General features: G+C 59.6%; 1 protein-coding gene across 4 annotated transcripts; it reads right to left on the reverse strand.

Annotated features, from left to right (window-relative positions):
• Window positions 1-2,667: 2,667 nt before the first annotated feature.
• On the reverse strand, window positions 2,668-20,495 carry UNC13D (unc-13 homolog D). 4 transcript variants are annotated; one of them, XM_084492117.1, is made up of 32 exons: window positions 20,331-20,495; window positions 13,773-13,805; window positions 13,427-13,534; window positions 13,068-13,127; window positions 12,758-12,824; window positions 12,496-12,673; window positions 12,090-12,134; window positions 11,597-11,665; window positions 11,324-11,393; window positions 10,948-11,052; window positions 10,566-10,658; window positions 10,281-10,384; window positions 10,047-10,164; window positions 9,332-9,456; window positions 8,935-9,025; window positions 8,603-8,659; window positions 8,068-8,165; window positions 7,797-7,848; window positions 7,491-7,621; window positions 7,057-7,177; window positions 6,671-6,814; window positions 6,389-6,487; window positions 5,832-6,038; window positions 5,512-5,580; window positions 5,308-5,387; window positions 5,016-5,121; window positions 4,873-4,944; window positions 4,666-4,749; window positions 4,325-4,445; window positions 3,763-3,886; window positions 3,291-3,496; window positions 2,668-3,208 (listed from the first exon to the last, which is right to left on the reverse strand). In XM_084492117.1, the coding sequence occupies exons 2-32, from the start codon at window positions 13,803-13,805 to the stop codon at window positions 3,102-3,104; spliced, it is 3,144 nt and encodes a 1,047-aa protein (XP_084348243.1). In that variant the 5' UTR covers window positions 20,331-20,495; the 3' UTR covers window positions 2,668-3,101. The 4 variants fall into 4 exon arrangements, with proteins under 4 accessions (XP_084348243.1, XP_084348244.1, XP_084348246.1 ...); XM_084492118.1 differs by lacking the exon at window positions 20,331-20,495 and adding an exon at window positions 18,791-18,937; XM_084492120.1 differs by lacking the exon at window positions 20,331-20,495 and adding an exon at window positions 15,832-16,004.
• Between the last annotated feature and the right edge of the window lie 637 nt (window positions 20,496-21,132).

Below are 21,132 nucleotides of genomic sequence, written 5' to 3' on the forward strand. Positions count from 1 at the left end.
CCTGGTTTAGACTCTTTTCTTGGCAGAATGAATTTGCATGTGGGGCTGAAAAGAACTCAATCTGTGTCACAGTTTCCAAGGGCAGGATGGATTTTTTTTTTTTTTAGAGGACAATAAATTTTTATTTTTTTGCTAAGAAAAAGAAAAAAAAACAAACCAATAAAGCCGTGTGTGGGTGTGTGTGCGCGCATGCGTGCCCGCGTGTGTGTGCAGCCCGTCCCCGTCTTTGGGGCTGGGGAAGGAGTGGAGAAAGCTGGGGAGCCCTCAGAACAACAAATACAAGATATCTCCGTGGCCAGTTTGTCCTGCTCCCTTGTACGCTACCGAGAACAATTTCTTGCCCTGCTCCCTTCTGGCTCAAGCCCCTTTTTTGGGGGCATGGTGCACTTTGTGGTAAAGGTGCACTTGGTTAAGTGGGGCAGAGACTCCTCAGGGAATGGCGGATCCACACATCCAGGAGCATTTTGTCATCCAAATTCATGGCCTGGACAAGAAGTTGGCTTTGAATGCTTCCTGCGGGAGCCAGGCCAGGCAGAGGTGAGCTCTGCGCGCCTGGGCGACTGCTGCAAGTGGAATTTCGTGTATTGACAACCAAACGAACATGCCTTCCACAAGCTTCCAAAAATGAGCTTTTATTTAAAGATGTACTGACCGCTTCCTGTTGGTTCAGTCACAGCAGTAACCCAAATCATCCAGTTTATATTAATTAGTAGTGCAGGAAAATCGGGAGACGTGAGTGCCTGCCCCCTTCCCTCTCATGTGGCAGTGAGCTGTCTGTGCCAGGAGGAGGAAGAGGATGGCGGCGATGGGGTTTTCTTCCTCCTCAGCCTTGGATTTGCTGGGAGCTGGCTTTGTGTGCCTCAGCCCGTACGTTTCGATGCGTTAGGCTTGTCTCTCGGCACTCCACGGGGTGAGTTACACTCAGACTGCCTAAGGTTTGCTGGTCCTTCTCTGTACATGACACCATTTCTTGCAAAAATTAAGCTAAAATCACTTTGGGTATTAGCAAAAAATGCTGGAACCACAGGGTAGCCCCTGCCACCCACTCACTGGGCACATCGCTGTTACAGCAACAGGTCAGCCCGGGTCAAGCCCAGCACAACATCTGTTAAAAAAAATAAATTTAAATAGGTACAAAACAAGGTAAACCACGCTCAAAGCTGCAGCCTCACGTAGCTCAGTCCTTGCTTTAGTGCATGAGGCTGGCTGCTAGCAGGTGCCACCACCAAATGGGCTGCAAAGCACAGGCGTGGGTTTTCCTCTGTCCCCGAGCAGAAATGAGAGCGGGGAACAGCACCTCCTGCACAAGCAGGCACCCCTCTCCTCTGCATCCTGCTCCCGCCCAGCCTCACTGCTCTTCTCCCACCTCTCACTTCTCTGCAGAGCTGCAAAAGCCCAAAGTGGGGACCGAGACGAGAATAAAGCAACCAAATGGCTTCCTCGTGAGCGAGCAGCATCTTAATCCCTGCTGCTGCAGGCTTGGCTGAACCTTGCCATGTCACGTCCATACCAAGGGAGCTTTTTTTTCCACTCCCATCGAGCTTGACCTCAATCGCCTGTGCAGCCCGTGGAGGCAGCAGCCGAGGGTGATGCTCCCTGGGGACCCTCAGGGCTGGAGCTCGGCCACCCCCTTGCTGGGCAGGGGATGCATGGAGAGACCACATGGTGGGAGCTCCGGCTTTGTAATTAGTATAATTGCAGCTAAAACAAGCTTAAAAAAAAAATAAAATAGCAACCAGCTGGGAATTGTAGCTGCTACACCTGGGCACCCCACATGGAGCTGCCACCTCTGCCTCTCGTGTGCTGGAGCCAGAAGGGTGCAGGTGCCTGGCAAGGGCAATGCCTGACTCCTGGCCTCTGTTTTTAGTGTTTTGGCAGCCCAAATCACTGCTTAGTTTGGCTCCTGGGGCTCTGGTGCCCTTTCTTGCTGCCCAGGTTCCTTCAGCTCCAGGAAGCATGGCGAGGTTGGTATGGTTGGAGGTAAAATATAAACCCACGCAAAAGAACCACGCATATTTTTAAAAACATATAAAGTAAAAATATTAAAATAAAATAAAATAAAATAAAATAAAATAAAATAAAATAAAATAAAATAAAATAAAATAAAATAAAATAAAATAAAATAAAATAAAATAAAATAAAATAAAAATTAAAATTAAATAAAAAGCCTGGCTGGCTGCACAGGGCTGTGGCAGCCATGGAGCAGGCGGTGCTGTGCTGCTGCTGCAACCCGTGCCCCTGCCTGGCCCAGCTCAGCCTCTGCAGCCCCCAAGGACACACACATCTGCTGGGGGGGCCTCATTTCCTCATCCACCCACCACGCACTGCCATCCTAAATGCCTTTTGCCACAAGGAAGCCAGACCTGGGCTTTACGTGCGTCTGGTCAGGCCTTGGGCCGCCACCCAGAGCCAAGCTGCGAGCACTGCTGGGCGGCGAGAGCCTTGCGAGCAGGCGGATTTACACCTGGGTGTAAACCCCGAGCTGTGTAACGGTCCCGTAACCCAGTGCTTTGCCTGGTTCCCTGCCAGCACGGCAAAGGGGAAGCCTCCCTCGGGGCCGGCCAGGGCAGCACTGCTGTTATTGCCCCCTCCATACGGCCTTGTCTCGCTGCCTGTGGTTGTGTCCCCCCCTCCCAGCACCCCAAACACTCAGCCAACACACCGGTTTTGTTGCTTTTAATTTAAAAGGCTTATCCATGAGAAAAAAAAAAAAGAATAATAAAAAAAAAAAAGGGCAGGTCTGGCCATGGGTCGCCCCACCCCAAACAAACCCCACTGCCCTGACGTGGTTTTGCAGAGGGCTGGGGACACGGCCGGTGGTGACAAGCTGAGGGGGACGGCAGGGACAGCCACACACTTCCACAGCCCCGTGTAGTGTTGCTAATCTGCAAAGGAGGCCCCCCCCCAAAAAAAAAAAAACACTGTGTGCCCACCCTCCTGAGCCCCATGGGGGGCACTGCTCAGGGTGAGGCAGGCGCTGGGAGCTGGTGGCGGCTCAGGGACCCCACTATGGTCCCCACAGCCCCCGCGGGTGGCTCCGGCACTGTCAAAACTCCTGAGGTCTCCTTCTGGACCCCCTCATTTTGGGACCTCTGCCTCCCTCACGCTGTCTCCTTGGACTGCTTGGCTCGTTGCTTGCGGAGCTTGACGAAGGCCTGGGCCTCCTTGTCCCCCTTCCTGGACTCCAGCAGCCGGAGGATCTCGTCCCCTGCGGCACAGGAGGGGACAGACATGAGGGGAGAGGCCTGCGGGGACTCAGCGGGGCCGGGGCGGGCTGTGGTGCCCCATACCGCTGGGTTTGGGGTGGGTGAGTGAGAGGCGGGTCTGGGGCACCCATCCCATGTCTGCCTGGTCCTCGTCGGCATCCAGCCCGGGCACATGGCGGAGCGAGAAGAAAGCTTCTCCCTCCAGGTCGTTGGCCCCCAACGTGTCGTAGTCGAAGACGGTCAGCAGCAGGCAGGCCCCCTCCTGACGGCATTTCTCAGGGGGGATCAAGCTGGGGGGAGGTGGTGGGACACATGGGGCCGTCTCACCCCATCCCCTTGGTCCCAAAATTCCCTTTTAAGACACTGAATGGGATTCTGCGGGGTGATGCTCGGTGGGAAGCCGACCCTCCCCACTGCGCTCACCCTCCCTGTGGGAGCCCCCCCAAGGCTCTCCCAAGGGGGGCAGGAGGTGAAAGCCCACCACAGGACCCAGTTCCATGGGGCAGGGCTGCTGGGATGGGGACGTGGGGGCTGGTGGGCACCAAACCCTACATACAAGTCGAAGGCTTCGTCGAAGAGCGGGTGCAGTTCGTTCCTCTTGCACTGGGTGGTCCGGGCCACCACCTCGGGGAACTCGTGCCGGGGCTCCAGGGTGAGCTGGACGAAGGGGTCACTGGAGCCTGGTGGGGTGCAGACATCAGCCCCCTCCTGCTGGGGTAGCTGGGGGGGTTCAGGGCATCATCCAGAGCAGCCAGCCCAGCCCATGGACCTGGGAGGCAGCTGGAGCATCCCCTACTGGGCCATGCATGAAGGAGCCATTGGGAGGCTCAAAATAGGGGTGACCTCTCCTGGAGACTTCCCCAAATGACAGCCAACCCAAGGGGCTGTCCCGTATCCCCCCAAGCAGTTTTTTTGTGTGTGTGAGGTGTGCTTTACATAGAGGCAAAACGCTGCCAGCCCTGGCTGCTGGCTTCTGCTTCAAGCACCCCCAAACCCACAAAATAACCCCCTTCCTCCTCAATCCACCTCATGGGGTGCAAAAGCAAACCAAGACGGAGCCCTGGGTCATATCAGGGCCCACGGACGGGGCAGAGGGTTGCCCCAGCCCACACGCTCACCGTTGGAGTCCAGCGGGATGAGGTTGACGGCGTTGAGCACCTCCACACGCAGTTTCTGCTCCGAGGGCCGGTACAGAGCCTTGATGGTCACGGCCCCGTACTTCTCCGAGCTGGCATCCAGCTGCAAGGTGCAGCGTCGTATCAGGAGCCGAGCATGCGTTTGGGGTACCGGGGAGTCGAGGGACATCCTCGGGGATGCACTAAACCCCAGCGCCGGGGCAAACCCACTCCCAAAGCCCCAGGATTGGGGGAGCCCATGGTGGGGAAATGCTGCGCTGGTGGTGTCCATCAGCAAGGAGGGGGGCTCGGGAAGGGGCTGGGCGCCGTATCCTGACTCTCACCTGCTCCTGGATCCTGTTGCTGAAATATTTCTGGATCAGCTTGCGGCTGGTGCTGGAGCAGAGGGCCAGGTGGCTCTCCAGAGACTGCGGGGAGGATGAAAGGGGGTGGTCAGGCACCAGGACATGTCTGCAGCCTGGGGATGCTGCCCCCCCCCGGCTCTCACACCCTAAGAAAATCCCACTCCCCCCACTCCCCAGCACCCATACCACAAAGGCTGCGCTGTGCAGGGTCTCCAGGGGCAGCCCGCAGCCCTCGGCGTGGAAGCACAGCTCCAGGCTCTGGGGAGGAGGACGCTGTTAGCTGGCCCCCAGGCACACACCCAGGGGACTCCCCCCCGTGTCCCCGGTACCTTCAGGGCACATTGCAGCTTCTTGTAGCGCTGGGTCGAGGACGTCTGCGGCCCCGCAGCTGCAGTCAGCACGGCCAAGGTGTGATGCCAGAGGAGAGCAAGGAGGCTGCGAGGGTGAGGGAAAGGGGCTGTGAGCAGGGGGACCTGGGGTATATCCAGAGCCGATGCAGGGAACTGGCTCACCCCACTAGGCAGAGTCCGCAGCCCCAAGGTGGGGTGACCCCGAGCCCCGTGGGGGATGTTCCTGCCAGGGGAATGCTGCTGGCCTCCACCCTGGCACGGCCCCAGTCACCTTTTGAAGTTCTCCTGGACCAGATGCTCGTTGAGATACTGCAGCTCCGACTCCAGGAACTTCATGAGGGGGATGATGGACTGCAGCGAGAGGAGAGGGGCATTGGGGAGGGTGCGGGGGGCGCATCCAGCAGGGTACAGCTGGGAGAGGGGGGGGTCTGGAGGGCTCCATCCCACAGCAGGAGGGGCCGGGCCAGGAGCTTACATCCTCAGGCTCCCTGGTGTCGTTGGAGGCTGAGAGCTCCTGGATGTGTCTGGCGATGCCCGCTTCCAGCTGCCAGGGAGAAACACATGGAGGCACTGGGGCTTTGCACCAGCATCCCCTTTTCTGTGTCTTGTGGACATTTGGGGCTTTTTTCCCCAAGAAGCCCCACAGCAGCTTCCAGCACACATCCTGCCCCCCCATCCCACACCAACATCCCTCCACGAGCCTCCCTGCTCTGGATGTTTCACCTCCCCCTTCTCCCCTTACACCTTATTGCCATCCCCTCAGGTTAAACCTCCCCGCTGGGGTCAGGCAGTCACCTTGGTGGCCAGGGCTTGCACCACGTCCTGGACTTCGTGGTCCAGGCAGGACACGGTGCTGTCGAGCTGGTGGTGCAGGGTGTGCTGGATCTGCTGCGGGTCGATGACGGCCCCCGTGCGCCGCTCCAGCTGGGCCCAGTCCAGCTGCGATGGCAGCTTCAGGATGAGCAGCCGCAGCTGCTTGATGTTGTTCACCACGATGCAGAGCTGGGGAGGAGGGTCTGCTTCAGGGCACCCCACTGCCCAACCCCACCCTCACTCACCCTCATCCCCATTCTCACCTTACTCCACCCTACCCCATCCCCTCCATCCCATCCCATCCCATCCCATCCCATCCCATCCCATCCCATCCCATCCCATCCCATCCCATCCCATCCCATCCCATCTATCCTATCCTATCCCATCCCATCCCATCCCGTTTCCCCTGCCCACACCATTTCCCTCCCAATTTTCCAAGATTACAGCTATGGGGGCCAGCAGATCCCCATAAAAACCCAGCCCCAGGATGTTGGGGCTGCCACCCCCTCCCAAGCTGTGGGTCCTGCCCCGATACCAACCCTGTTGGCCGCTTCACCCTCGTTCTGCTCGCTCAGCGACAGAGCCTCAGCCCTGGCCTTGATGAGCCGGCAGTACATCAGGGCGATTTTGCACATGTCCTGCAGGGTGGAGAAGGAGCAAACGAGACCAAAATGGGAGACCACCACAGGGCTGGGGTCCCTCACCATGCCGGCATGGGACACTGGCCCTATCCATCAGCACCCAGCTCCAAGAGCGGAAGAGAAAACTGCTGCTGGTGCCTGTCGGGTCAGCTTCTGCCATCCAGGCCCGGGTGTACGAACCTCCACGAGCTTCACCATGATCATGAAGGCTTCCTCAGGGTCCGGCCAGTTGAGCTGCTGCCAGGTCTTCACGATCTGGGCGTAGCAGGTGGACAGGTCGACGGTGGAGGTGCTGTGCTTGTTGTGCTCCCCAAAGGGCGTCAGCTGGCGGGGCAGAGACAGCAAACACAACTTAGCTTGTATGGGAAGGAGCCGTCCCAGACAGGAAAGCTGCTCCTATGTTTTAGGGCTCTCTGGCTCCTCATCAGCTCCTTCCTATACCCCATCTGAGGGGTGAGGACCGAGGAGGGGTAAGTAAGAGGAGGGGAAAAGACCTCGGTGGGATTGTGTGAGGGATTTGGTGAGTCCCCGGGGGCTGCAGGGAGTTGTTCTCCCCCCCGGGTTACCTGGTCCATCTGCACGGCTCTCTGCGCCCTCTCCAGCGCAATGGTGTAGGCTTTCTGCAGCCACTGGGGCACGGCTTCCTTGAACCACTGGTGGAAATCACTCAGGGCCAAAGGCCCGTCCCTGTGGATGAAGACACCAACTTCTCCCAGTGCACTGTGATAGCATGGGGCTACCACCTTACACGCAAAAAACTGTGCCCCAGGGAGGCACATGCTAAGGAAAAACCTCCGCTTGGAGGTGAGGTCCCCATCAATCCCACACAGAAATGGGCCTGAAACCCTCCTGGTGATGCTCACAGCGACACCAGCCACCAACAGCCTGGTCTGCCAGGGCGGAATTAGCGGTGGAGGTGAGAGGGAAGGGTTTGGCAGTCTTCTGGATTTACTGCTCCATCCTCCCCACCCCCCAGCATCTCCCCTTTGGGGTTCGGTACCTCTCTGGGAGGAAGTCCTTCATCCGATAGAGCTCCTGCAGGTTCAGGTAGAGCTGGAAGAGGCTCTCGGCCGTGGGCTTGGACATGCCGCTGTCCACCTCGTGCAGCTGCTCCTGGACATGCTCTGCAACCTGGCAGGGATAAAGGGAAGAAGGGGTGGCTGTGGGGCAGAGGTGTTTTTGGGGGGCAGCCAGGAGGGCTGGCTCTGGTACGGGCTTTCTGGAGGCACGGGGTGAGGGTGGCTCAAAATCTCAGCCTGGTTCAGCCCTCAGTCCCAGGAGTGCAGGGCAGCCCGGGCTCGCTCACCAGGCTCTCCAGCTCCACGTAGGCGATGGAGAAGAGATTCAGCTTCAGGGTGCTGCGAGAGAGAAACAGGGAGTCAGGAGCCTGCCAGCCACAGCCCAGCAAAGGCTCCCAGCCTGTGCCCTAGGAGAGGAGAGCTCCACGAGGCAGAGATGGGGCCTCTGGGTTTCTCCTTTCATAGGTGCTGTGGAGCCCGAAGACCAAGGAACGAAGCATCAGCGTGCCTTGTTGCTCTTGGTCCCGGGGAAGGTGGATGCCAAGCTTCAAGGCCTACCTGATGAAGAACTTATTCCAGGTTTTCTGGCACTGCTGGAGATCTGCTATCACCTCCAGGAGCAGTTTGGCCAAGGCTTTGCCGTTCTCCTCCATGCTCTGCGAAAGAGGGAACAGCTTGTTTTGGATGCTCAGCGATATTGAGACGACATCCAGAACTGATTTATTTCTATGATTTGCTCTTGTGGAGTAGCAGGCTAGCATTACAACCACATCAGGAGCACCAACAAGTTATCATCCTTTGTCCCCCTGTGCTTGCGTGGCCGGGCAGGGGACCACCTCCTGCTCCTGCCCATCCCACCAAGGCCTTAAGCCTGCAGGTAACATGCGTCATGGGGCTTTAAGCTGGCAGCATTTGGGTCTCCAGCTTAAAACACCATGAAACAAGCACCTGCTGGAGACCCAAATACCTTGACAGATCAAAAAACTGCAAAAGCCTCCTCTCAGGTCTCATCATCCCACTCCTCAGCCTCCCTCACACCCCTGCCCAGGAAATTGCTTCTTTCCTTGGCAGAGAGGCCGAGATGGGGACTCACCTTCACCATGGGCTTGAGGTGCTGCTTCTTCATGTGAAACCACTCCGTCGTGCCTGACTGCAAGAGAGGAGCCCTGGTGTGAGAAGCCAAGGATGGAGCCAGCTCTGCCATCCCCTCCACCATCCCATTCCCCTGGGCAGGACCTTGTGGTGGGAACCAGAGGTTTGGGCCACCGAGCAGAAGAAATGTGGGTGGTTTTCCCCCCAGGACGGTCCGGGTGGCTTTGTAGGAGAGGTGTGGGCATTGGGCAGGGGTTGGAGACGGGAAGGGGTGCTGCAGGGTGACACCCCTCTGGGGTTAGGGAGGGTGAGAATCCCCCCCGGTGCCACTACCTTGAGTGCCTCAGAAACCATTTTGGGGAGGTCAGGGCTGAGCGTGCACAGCTCCCGGAAAGCTTTCATCTTGCACATCTGGACCAGGACCCTGCGAAGCAAGAAGCATCGGTGAGACCCAGCACCGGCCCCTCTGAACCAGCGCCTCTCCCCCAGGAGACCCTACCCAAACAGACCTTCTCCTCCCAACAACATCCCCCACGGGGAGCCCTGGGCGAGGGGCCAGACAGGAGAAGTGTCACAGCAGTTAGGTGTCCAGCAGCCTGGAAAGGCGGGGCAGGGAGGGAATGGGGGCAAAAAGGGCTCTCACGGGCTTCTCCTCCAGCTTCCAGCCTTGTCCATGCTGGTGGCCAAGCACTACGACCCCGCGCGCCGCCCACACCGGCGCTGCACTCACCGCAGCAGGGACTGCAGCCTCTCCGTGGACCTCACGACGGAGAGGGGGAAGATGATGCGGTACCTCCGGATGAGGGACACCCCGTAGGTCAGCAAGGACTGGAAGGACTCGGCCAGCTCTGCTTTCTGGGGAGAAGGAAGGGGACGCGCTGTTGTCCTTGGTGGTGGCACCATGGTGCCATTTGGCAAGGGGTCTGTGGCTCCTGATCTTCTTCAGGGGTGGAGAAACCTCCTCGTGTGCCCAGGAATTTCTTCCTGGAGGGGCTGAGCTGAGCTTAACCACATGAGCTTAACTTATTTGCAATTAAACCACATCGCTACGCATGAATAATTAAGAGTCTCAGCAGGGTGCTGGGATGCCCTGGAAAAAAAGGCCGGGAGAAGCCAGTGGGAACTGGGTCAGATCCCATTTTTTGCTGGTGTTGGGACTGATGTGATCACAGCGATGGAGGAGGGCGAGATCAGTGCAAAAGGGTGAGGGCTCCTCTGCAGAGATGGGGAACAAATCCCCCAAGGGAAGGGCTTCCCTAATTTGTCCTGGTCCCTGTGGCTGGCTGCCCACCAGGAAAGCCCCGCAGCCCATCCCTGAAGTCTCTGGGCACCCCTGCACCCTACAAGCCCCTGCCCTTGCTGCAGCACGAGGAGGGAATCGTGGCCGGGAGCTGTGAGTGGAGGCTTGGGGTGGGTGCTCGGGGCACATCTCCTCGGTGTCCCACCTGCTCTGGCCTCAGGCGCTCCTGCACCCACTGGTACTCGATGCTGGTGATCTGGTGGAGCAGGCAGTTGCTGTTGAACTCCAGGCTCTGGTAGAGCTTGCTGTACGCCAGCCACTGCCTGGGGAGGAGGGAGAGGCCCGGCTGAGCCCCGAGGGAACGGTGCGGGGCTCCCCAAGGCTACGGCCAGAATGGGGAAGCCAAGAGCTTCTCCCAGCTCGAGGAGGGGGTACTCACGCCATGACCTGGTGGAAGTCAGAGAGGTCTTTCTGCGTGGCGTGCAGGTACAGCACGGTGCTGGCGTGCCGGCTCAGCTCCCCGTCCCAGGCAATGCTGCCGGCCTGCTGGGAGCACAGGGGGTGAGGTGCCCTGCAGCGGGCTGGGCTGAGTGGGGACGGGGATGGGCACCAGGACCGCGTGTGTTCACGGGGCCACAGGCACCAGGCACGGAGCAGAGCCTGTGGCAACGTGACGGGCACCAAAGGAAGCCCCCACCCTGTCCCTGCTGCTTCTCCACGGCACCTGGTGCTGCAGGATCTCGTAGGACACCAGCTGCTGCAGGAGGTGCCGATGGACGGTGTAGCTGGGCTGCGTCCTGCTGCTCGTGGTGGCTCTCTGGAAAAGGACAACACATGCCAGCCGGGTGGGCAGCATCCTTCAGCTGCCCAAACGTGCAGGGAGGTGGTCGGATGGGGGAAAGCAAGAACCCAAAATGCATGGAGCCAGAGAACCCAGCCCAGGGGTGCAGGTATGCACAGAGCCCAGGGGAGGGCTGCGATGGGTTTCCAAAGCCTGCCAGCACCCCTGGTCCTGGGGCACGGAGATGGAGCCCAGGGGACGGGCAGCTGGGGAAGCCCCGTCCTGCCAGGAGATGGAAGGGGACCCCCTGCTCCCTGCCTCCTACCCTCTTGTGGGTCAGCAGGAACTGCAGGTGACACTGGCCCCTGTTGGGATACGTTTCTGTCCGCGGCTCCAGCTGGTACCACTGGTCGTCCCAGCAGCGCAGGTCCTGCGTGCACAGAGGCAAGGGGTGAGGGAGTGTTCCCACGGCAGTAATGGGGCAGGAAGGTGCTGCAGTGCACATCTAGAGTATCTGACTTTTAAAAAGCCATATAACCACTGGGTAAGCATGTGGGACCGGCCAGGGTGCCCAGCACCGAGCTGGGGGATGTGGCATCGCCCTGCAGCTCTGGGAGCCCGGCTCAGCCCACGCTGCCACGGGGCTGGGGTCCTGCCCGGCCCCCCCCAAGCTTCACCCGCATCCAGGTCACGTCTCTCACCTTCAGGCGCAGGACCACGTTCCCCAAGAAATCGTCCTGCCCTTTGTCTTTCCGAGCATCCTTAAAGATCCTGAAAAGCAGGTACAAGGAGGGTGGAGAGGTTCCCACGGCCGGCACCAGCTGTGGTGTGGGCAAAGCAGGGCAACGTGGGGCCAGCAGGGAGCTGCTGCCCTCCCTCCCTCTCTCCCTTCCCCCAGGGGCAGTTGTTGAACCCAGGAGGCAGAGGAGCCACTGACAGCCCCACACGGCAGTGCCGGGGGGGGCAGCACCCACCGCTTGAGGCCGTGGAGGTCCGTCAGCTCGCCCAGCTTGTGCCGCACCGACTCCACCACGTCCGAGTCCCTGGGGGTGGCAAAGCCCACAGTGAGGGCAAAGGGGGAAAATCAAACGAGTGCAGCACGTTTCAGGGCACCGCAGTGACGGTGGAGGTGGGGGTGAGGGTGTTGGGGGCTGAGGACACCCCCAAAAAGCAGCTGTCTGCCCCAGATGCCCCAGATCCACAAGCACGTGGCTTGTTGCCATAAATTAAATCAAGGCTCGGTCCTCAGCTGCTTTTTGCCTTGGGCAATGAGTCTGGGCTGTGCAAAGCCAGCCTGGGCTCCCTGCCCTGCGCAGCGCTGTCAGTGACTGCTTGCAGCTGAAAACAAGGCAGAAACGGGGCCCCAGCAGTTTTTGGGGCTTTGCAAAGGGTGCAGATCCCAGGACCAACCCAGTGACCCTCCCAGCCTCCAGTGCCAGGAGCAGGACTCTGCCTGGCTGAGCTCACCACATGTCCAGGTGGAAGCTGGCCGTTTCCATGTCCTCGAACTCCCTGCAAGGCACAAGCAGAAGGCGTCACGCCAGCAGCACCACGGGACCAGCAGCAAGGGGGCAGGACAGCGGCCACAAGGGAGATGAGATGGAGATGGAGGTGGAGATGGAGATGATGGAGAACTCCACACACACACACACTCACACACCATGCAGCCTGGGAAATCAGTGCCCCAAGAGACTGATTTTGGCCAACCCCTCCAAACTCCCTGCACCTGCTGGCCGGGTCAGACCAGATGCACAGCGAGACCCCGCAGGCATCACCCCACAGAGCCCCCAAATCCCCCCCCCCCCAAGGCAGGTTAACCAGCCGCCACCCCGCAGCCCCCGTGAAGCGATGGGATGGAGGAGTGGCAGATTACAGGATAAACGTCTCGTCCCACACCGGGTTGAGCGTCTGGCTTATGACTTGTGTGCGATGGATCTGGTCTTCGGGGATGAGGTCCTTGACCACTGCCTTCAGCCGCTTCTTGCTGTCGGGGTGGGCCGGCTCCTGGCTCTTGGCCTCGATGCCCAGCAGGCAGTACGGGTCGCTGAAGCCTGCAAGGGCCCGGCAGTGCAAGCCCCGTGCGAGCAGCAGCCGCCCCCTTTTGGGCTAAGCCACCCCCTCCCAGCTCCACTTACCGCTGACGTCTTTCCCCAAAATCCCCTTGGCTTCCTTCACGGTTGCTTTCAGGCAAAAAATTGGGCTCTGAAAGAAAGCAAAGATTGCTCAACCTAGGGGAAAAGCAGCCACAAAGATCTGCTCCAGCCTGGGTGCGCACCAAGGGGTGAAGGAGGGTCCTGGGGACCCAACCCCGTGAGGAAGTTCAGGGCTCGAGCAGGACCCTGCCACCACCTTCCCCTTGTCACAAAAAATGCCCACAGAGCACCCCAAACCCAAATAGGGGGACCAGGCACTGACCCCGAGCCGGGATCCCATCCTGCTCCCTACCTCCAGCTCCTTGACCCGCTGCATGTTGGCCCTGTGCTCCTCCGCGTCCATGCCGAAAGCCTGTTATAAATATTAGGGCCGCTGACAGATGTGGCCCTGTTCCTGGGGGCTGGACAGCAGCCAGGGACTTCCCACTGTGCCCCGGCAGCCAGCTGGAGGCGAGGAGCAGCGGGAGGGCTGGGGAACGGCTGAAATTCGGGAGAGCCTCGGGCTGAGCGCCCTGAGCCCAAGACAAAGCCCTGCTCCCAGCCCCATGGCTGGATGCCGCTGCCGTGCCTTTAGGGGTGTCCTTTAGGGGTGACTGCACAGCACGGGGGGGACAGGATGGGATTGGGGGGGTCCCAGCGGGCTGCACCCACCTTCTGCACGTAGGCGTAGAGCTCCTGGGCATCCGCCACGTGGTGGGGCTCGGGCTTGCCCATGCGGTGCCGGATGGTGTAGAGCACCTCCTCGTACAGCAGGGCCAGCTGCGGGGACAGCGCCGACCCCTCGCCACCACCCCGGGCACCCCATGTGTCCCCCCCCACCCCAACCCAGCACCCCGCTCGCCCTCCTCCCCAGCACATCCATGGGGTGCCAGCAGATGGGTGCGCTCGCTCCGGCACCCAAAGGCGATGTCCTTGGGGAGGCTCTGCGTCCCCCCCTGCACCTTGGTGGCCCCCTCCGATGTCCCCAAGGGAGCCCACGCCAGGGCCACACTCGTACCTCCTGCTTGGAGAAGCGGTGGGACAGGTCCATCTGGAGAAAGGAGAGAAGCAGAGAGGTTTTCCGTCAGGGCTGGAGACACGGAGAGGGTTTAGGAGGAAACTGCAGGGAACTGGGGACGGGGTGGGCTTGTCCCCAAGATGCCATTTAGCCCCATGGCCAAGGTGCAGCATGAAGCCCGAAACCAGATCCCCACCGCCCATCGATGGGGGCACTGGGGCTTCCCCGAGCCCTGCAGGTTGAGGGGTGGCAAGAAATGGCAGCTGAGCTGCCCAGGGCAGCCGTGGGCAAGGAGCCGGCAGAAGGCAGGGGGCTGTCAGGCAGGAAAAGAAACGTGATGCTGAACTGCTCTCTGCTGGCGTGAAGACCCCGTGTCCCACTCGCCGGATGACCAGCAGTGGTATTTGTTTTACAAAAGACAAGGGTATGAAAACCAAGCCAGGCAACGGGGCACGTCCTGACCCTGCTGCCCCCTGCGCCAGGCATCACACCCCAGCCAGCCCGCACCAAGCAGGGCTCTGCAAGGTCTGGCAGGGGAATTAAACTGCCTCTGCTCCCAATGCCCCCGCACCCAGAGCTCTCAGCCTGTGCCCATGTGTCCCGGGTCCTCCCTGGGCCAGGCCTGTGTTTGGGCTGGATTTGGCCACAGCCACAGCTGAGCAATTTGTTCCCTGCGCCCATCCTTGTCTAGCCACGGTGACTGTGCCACCACGGGCTGGGTGACTGCAGTGGGTGTCGTGCCAGCCATGGCAGCTCCGTGTGTCTGGGACCCTTGGGAGCACAATGGGGTGACAGCACCACACCACCACCCCAAAAAGAATTCGTCTTAGCCTTGTTTTTTGGACATCTTTGAAATGCGCTTGGTCCCTTCTGTGCCAAGCACAGACCCGGCTCATCAGGGTTGGGATGATGGGGGCTGGTAGGAAGGGATGAACCCCACCCCCAGGTCAGCCCAGGTCCTGAAATGACCTTGGGATCCTCCTAATAGAAAGAAAAAAAAAATACAGCCACTGGAACGTCACCATTTGCTTATGGCAAATCTGGGGCTGCCGTAATCCCCCAGCCATCTGGGCTGGGTTCAGCTCCTCCACCCGCAGCAGGTTTAACCCTGGAGCTGCTTCAGCCCCGTCCTGGGGGCTGTGGTCTCCAAACACCCCCTGGCCAAGGTTGGAGCCTTGCCCCCAGCATCAGGGCAGCATGAGGAGGGGGGCAAGGGGCTTGCTGCCGCTTTGTGGGGTTGGGGCTCTCCCAACCCCACAGCTCCCCACTGAAATCAGGGCAGGCTGCCCCGGTGGCTCCTTTGTGCTCGCCCACACGAGCACAGGACTCCGTGAGATAAAGCCAAGCCCCTGCAATGTGTTCGCAGCTGCTAATCCCCGTGCCAAGACCCCAGCTGAAATCCAGATGCGTTGCTTAAATCCAGGCCCGGACACAGCTGCCAGCACCCCCAGCCTGTGCGCGGTGGCAGCGACGCCGTGGGGCAGCTTTTCTGCAGGGATGGAGGGAGGACGAGTCCCTCGGGGGCATTCAACCCCCAGCACAGCTCCTCAGCATCGTGTTGCAGGCACCCAGCAGCACCAGGCACCTCCCCGGAGGCTCCTTTGGCTCTGGCAGAGCCCCAGTCCCATTTCCTGGGGACATCTGCGGGGATGCAGCCTGCCCGGCTGCCGTGGAGGAAGTCTCTTGGGGTGTTTGGGTGAAAAGCAGGGCTTTTGGGGGCTCTGCAGATGGGAGGGAGCTGGGAGACAGCTGAAGGACCCTTCTGCACCAGCACAGGGCTCGGGTGCCCGTGCAGGTTTGCGGCAGGATGTGCCCCCCCCAGCTCCCACCCCCACTTCTTGCTTGGCATCAGCATCAACGTCAGCACCAGCCCAAGCCTGGCTGCACGCTCACCCCAATCCCCCCCCCACACCCTGAGCACCTTCCCCGTGTCCACCCCCGGCCCCAACCCTGCACCCTGAGGTCCTGCAGCCCCCCCGACCCCCAATCCCAGCACTTCTGGGGCCACCGAGCCCCAGGTGCAGCCCCCATCCCCTGGGGAGGCGAAGCGGGCACCTACCTCGGGGCTCTCCTCCTCCCCGGGGAGGGTCCCCGCGGGGGCCTCGCCAGCAGCCTCCATCCCGGGGCGAAGCTCAGCGGGGGCAAGGCAGGCTGTGCAGCGGGGCCTCCCTTCCCCTCGCTCACATGCTCGGAGGAAACCACAGCCCTTATCTCCCCGCGGCCATTTGAGCGAACGGAAACGGCGCGCGGGCCTCCTGCGAGGGGAGCGGGGCCACGCAGGCGCCCCCCAGCCCCGTGGGGTGCTTGGGGTGCAGGTGGGGTGGGAGAGGGGTGTCACGTCCAGAGCCGGTAGTTGTTAATGAGAGAAAGTTTACTTTTTTTTGGGGGGGAAAAAGTAATCCTGAAGGCAGAAGGTGGTGGTGGTGGAGAGGGTGGTGACGTGCGTGGAGGATCTGGGTTGCAGCGTGGGCATTCGGGACCCAGCGTGTCCTCATGCCCCTTAAGGACGGGTGGGGGACCCTAGAGAAAGCAGAAATCATCTGGGGGCTGGAGGGGGGTCTGCAAGAACCCCCCTGTGGCACCCAAAAGGCCTCGAGGAAACCCGTGCTGAGAACTGATGCAGTTACTGCACGCCTGGGGACGGCTGCGGGGCTGTCCCTGCCGGGAGGGGACACGCAGCCTTCCTCCCCTCCCCTGGCTGGTCACCGGGGGAAAAACGAGCAGCAGGAAACTGGTGTTTTACTGTCAGCTTTTGTTCCTGTAAACACTTTATCTGATCGCGAGGCATGCTGACGGGTTCCTATCAGCACCCACCAGCAGCGCCCTCCCCAGAGATGCCTATCGGTGGGGCAGGAGCTGGCAGCACAGCAGCACAGGGAGGGGGGAAGGCAGCTTCCCACCACCTCCAATTTCTGGCCCCCAGATCCTCCTGGGGGCCCTACACGAGGTGCTTCAGGCCAGCCCGGGCTGGGGCAGCGGGTGGCGATGCTGGGGACGGAGGTGCCGCGTCCCCCAGCAGGGATTTCGGTTGGGTCCAAGCAGGAAACCACAACGGTGGAAACTGTGCCGAGACGTTTGTCCCCGTAATAGTGGTGTGAGGTGATGACGCCGGCGGTGTGGGGGTGTCCCCGGCACGCTGAGTCAACCTGGGGCTGCGGGAGGGGGGAGGCAGGCAGCCCCCCGATGGCAATCAGCTGTTCCCTTAATACAGGCACACTGCGGCCCCGTAGCTGCTTTAGGAGGGACCCCAACTGCCCTTCGCCCCCCAAACCTGCAGGCTGTGATGGCAAAAGGAGGTCCCTGAAGCTGGGGGACAGGGAGATGGAGAAAGGAGATGGAAGAAGCCGTTTGATGGGATGCTCAGGTGTCTGCTCGGCGTAGCTGTCACGGAGCAGACGTCAGGGCTGCACGGCACTCGCCCAGCGCTCGCTCCGTCCCTCCTGCAAATTCCCACGGGCAGAGGGGTGCAAAGCTCTAGGCAGAGACAGCGAGACCCTGAGCAGCTGCAGCCCATCCCCACCAAATGGCCTCGACCCCTGAGCCTCGAGAGAAGCTGCTGCTCAAGCTCCTGCTCTCCCATTTCAGGAGGGCTCCTGTGCAGCGCTGGGGCACAGGGCTGGGCTCAGCACCACTTTGCCTCCACCTCACCCTAATGCAGGGGTGCTCGGGGCTCTCCCAGACCCACCATCCTCATCTCAGACCTTTCCAGCCTGCAGGAATTTCAGCTTAGTGTTTGCTTCACCTTGGGCAAACAGTTGAAAGGCGTCTCCTGCCCTGCTGGTGGTAGGGACACGGTGCTGAGCCCTGCCCCACCAGGCGCATGTGCTGTGCCTCGACCTGGGCCATCAGCGCCTTGCTCCACTGCCCGGTGTCGTCAGAGGAAAGCAGAGACGTGAAGAGCACCGTGCCTCTTCAAAACGATTGCTCTCGGCTTTGATTGCAAAAGCAAAATCTGGCATAGCAGAGAGCAACCACAGAGATAAAGGCAGGAGGCAGACACGGCGCGCCGGCTCCCCCCGAGCTGCTCACACCTTCTGCTGCTCCTTGCCAGCAGAAAGCAACAAGGGGCAAAGAAACACCCAGTGCCTCCCCCAGCACCCGGAGAACAATTGGTGAAAGTTTAGTTGAGCCTCCCATCCACCTGCCTTCCCCTTCTAAGGGTGAAGAAATACAGTTGTCTGCAAACGGTGCTGAGCATCAGACAGCCAGTCCTCAGCCAGAAGCCTGTGTTGTGGTTTTGCAGATTTTAGAGAGCAAAATCCAGCTTCAGTGTGGCAGGTTCGGTTAAAAAATTGTCACCAAAATTGCCCGGGATAAAACAGGTCCCACGGGCACAGGACAGGGATTGCACGGGGTTTGGGGCCTCTTTGTGCAATGAGAAAGGAGAGCTCTTTGGGGATCCTGTTTCAACAACAACAAATGCCCTTTTTTTCCCCCAGGTTTTACCAGCGAGCACCTGCTCCCGAAAACACCAGAGTTCACGGCTCACTGTATTTGCACCTCAAACTACTCCTCATCCTGGAAACACCACAGAAAAGCCCTAAAAAGCAGCTCTCAGTAGTAGCACGGGTTTCTACTCACTACAGACAATCCCAATTAACTCCATGCCCCAAATTAGCAGGACCTTGCAAAACTCCCCACATTGCCCCCCGTGCTGCCAAAGGACGTGGTTGTCCAAAGGGACCAGGTCTGGGTTCCCCAGAACAGCCCTCCCTCCCACACACCATGTATCAGCACAAAACAGAGCAAACCTCTCCATTCCCTTTAAAAGCAACTCATCCTAAAGGAAAACACTTTTTAGGGCTATATTCCTATGGGGCTGCAGGCTGCCCCGGTATAAATCAAGTCCATGGTTCGTTCATGCACAGGGTTGTAGCTGCTGCTCTGGGGTATCCAGAGAAAATAGGCCACTATAGAGCAAGCAGTCTTGCACTTTTTAAAGTTTATCTTTCCTCTAAATGAAAACCAGCTATAAAAGGAGACCCTCCACAGGCATCAATAGCAGTTTATCTTCCTACCTCTTGGCTTGATAATCCTGGAGACGCCGCCTGTCCTCACCCTTATCTCAAGCTCTCGGCTGGAAATGGGCAAATGGTCAAAAAAATTGATTTCAACATGTCCCTCCCTTACTTCTCCTTTTAAACACCGGCTCCAATGACTGTGCAAAACCAGGCTGTGCCTGCTACGGTTTGGCAAGCCGTACAGCAGAAGCCTGAGGCGGAGGAGAGCAGGGCACGGTGGCGGAAGGCACTTTCAAAATGACACCAGGGAGGCTCCTGCTCCTCCCCCAGGACTTTCTACCCCAAGCCCCCCGATGCTGCCTGCCCTGGGACCAGCGGTTTCATACCCTGATGGATGTCAGCCAGTCCCCCTGCTTGCCTAGTGTGGGGACTTTCAGTTATTTCTGCCCCTAAACCCACATCCTTTCTTCCTAAAGGTTCTCCTGAGCAGCTGGAGTGCTGCCCTAGGAAAAAACAGTGGTGGATGGTTGGGGGGAATCCCATTTCAGAGGGATGTCAAGGCAAACCCCTGGGAAAAAAAAAAAAAAAAAAAAAAAAAAAAAAAAAAAAAAAAAAGGCAAACCTTCTGGGAAGTGCCTTGGGGACTTCCAACCACCCCCTTGGGGCAGTGCAGCTGCGAAATCTGCATTTCCCTGGAGCAGGACAGGAGGGTTTGGAGCAGGACAGGAGGGTTTGGAGCATGAGGTGCCTGCTGCACCACAGGTGCAGGTGAGGATGACTCCGGTTTCACAAAGCAGCCGGCCCCCAGCCCAGGGGGGCTCTGTGCTGCTGGGCACTGACCAGATGTCACCATCCCCAGCCCCTCCAGAGCAAACACAGCTATGACACCGTCTTCTGCCTGCTGCAGAGGGAGCAGGGAGCGCTGCAGACCCGCACCTTGGCTCTGCCAGCGAGCTCAGATCAGTTTCAGCCCCTGGATTTCTCCTCTCCGCACTGTGGCAGCGAGCCCAGGGCAGCGGCTGCTCTCTGCAGGGCCAGCAAACGGGGGACAGAGATTTCAAGGCCACTCGGCCTGCCAGCTCTCAGCACTGGGCTCAGAGCAGCAGGAGTGATGCATACTCGAGCCTCAGGGGGATGCTTGTGAGAATTTGGGGCTGACACCAGGGTCCAGGCACGCCAGCACAGAGCGCATTGAGTGCATTCATGCCTGGCTTGGAGCATGCATGCAGCATCAGCGACCAGCCTCACTGCTCAGAGCCCTCCAATGCATGCTAAAGCTCCTCTGACAAAGCTGCCCTGAGCCCCCACAGACAAAAAGTGGGACAAAAGGCAGGGATCGCAGGGCTGACCCCCTTGCCTGCAGATCCCGAGCAGACGAGCCAAAACACCCAGCTTTATGGCAGCTGCTGCGTGCCACGGGGAGAGCGACCGCTTCCCAGGCAGGACCCAGCCCTTGCAGAGCAAAGTACAGAGCCAGGCAGGAGAGACGAGGCTCCAGCAAGGGCAAGGAAAAATGTCGATGGACAGGATTTGCTGTGCTCCCAGCCCAGCTCCAAGCAGCGCGGTCCGAACCCGTACCTTTTGCTCCGGTACCCACCTGTGTCAGAAATCCGTCACCCAACAGCAGCCAGGAGGATGCAGCAGAGGTTTTTCCAGTCCACGTGTATGCAGCAGTCCAGGCTCTCACAGTTTTGTGGCTCCTTCCCGGCCCCCTGTGGCCTCTCCCCGGCGGCCCTTGAGCAAGGAGGGTGCTGAAATACCGGTTTCCAGTTGGGTCCCATGATGGCAGGCAGCTCTCTGAGCTGACTCACCCTGGGGAGCAGACGGGTGAGTAATAAAGGCAAGTGTGACTGCGGAGAAAAACCCTTGCCTAAAATGAAGGTCCCCGCCTCGCTTTGTCCTGGCATTTCAAGCCAACCCGCAAAACCCCACATTTGTCACTCAGGTTTGCTCGTAAGGCTTGAAAGCACCTCTTTTATTGTGGCTTGTGTTAGCAGAACCTGACTTCTGTGCCCAGCTGGGTGTTATTTACAGCTGACACGAGCCATTGCCAGCTGCTGCCCCGGGGGTGCCCGCAGGGGTACCACAGGAGCCCCCCCAGCAGCTCACCAGCAAGGGCTGGCTGCGCTCCTGGCAGCGGCTGCTCCAGGACCAGCTCGGTCCCAAGTTCACCCCACGCCTCCTTCAGCTGTGCTCACAGAGGTGGACGGCGCTGCAAAATCATAAATCAGGACATCCTCGCACGGCTGAACTGCAGTTTGACCGTCTGCTGATGGGAAATGGTGGGCAATCGCGGCAGTCCCCAAAGGGACACGTGGCAGGCACGAGCAAAGCTGGCCTAGCTGCTGTCCGTTTCCCCAGCTAGAAGGGAAATCATGAAAAATAATGATAACCAGCTG

Source organism: Aythya ferina (genome assembly GCF_964211825.1).
Source record: "Aythya ferina genome assembly, chromosome: 18".
Taxonomy (NCBI): Eukaryota; Metazoa; Chordata; class Aves; order Anseriformes; family Anatidae; genus Aythya; species Aythya ferina.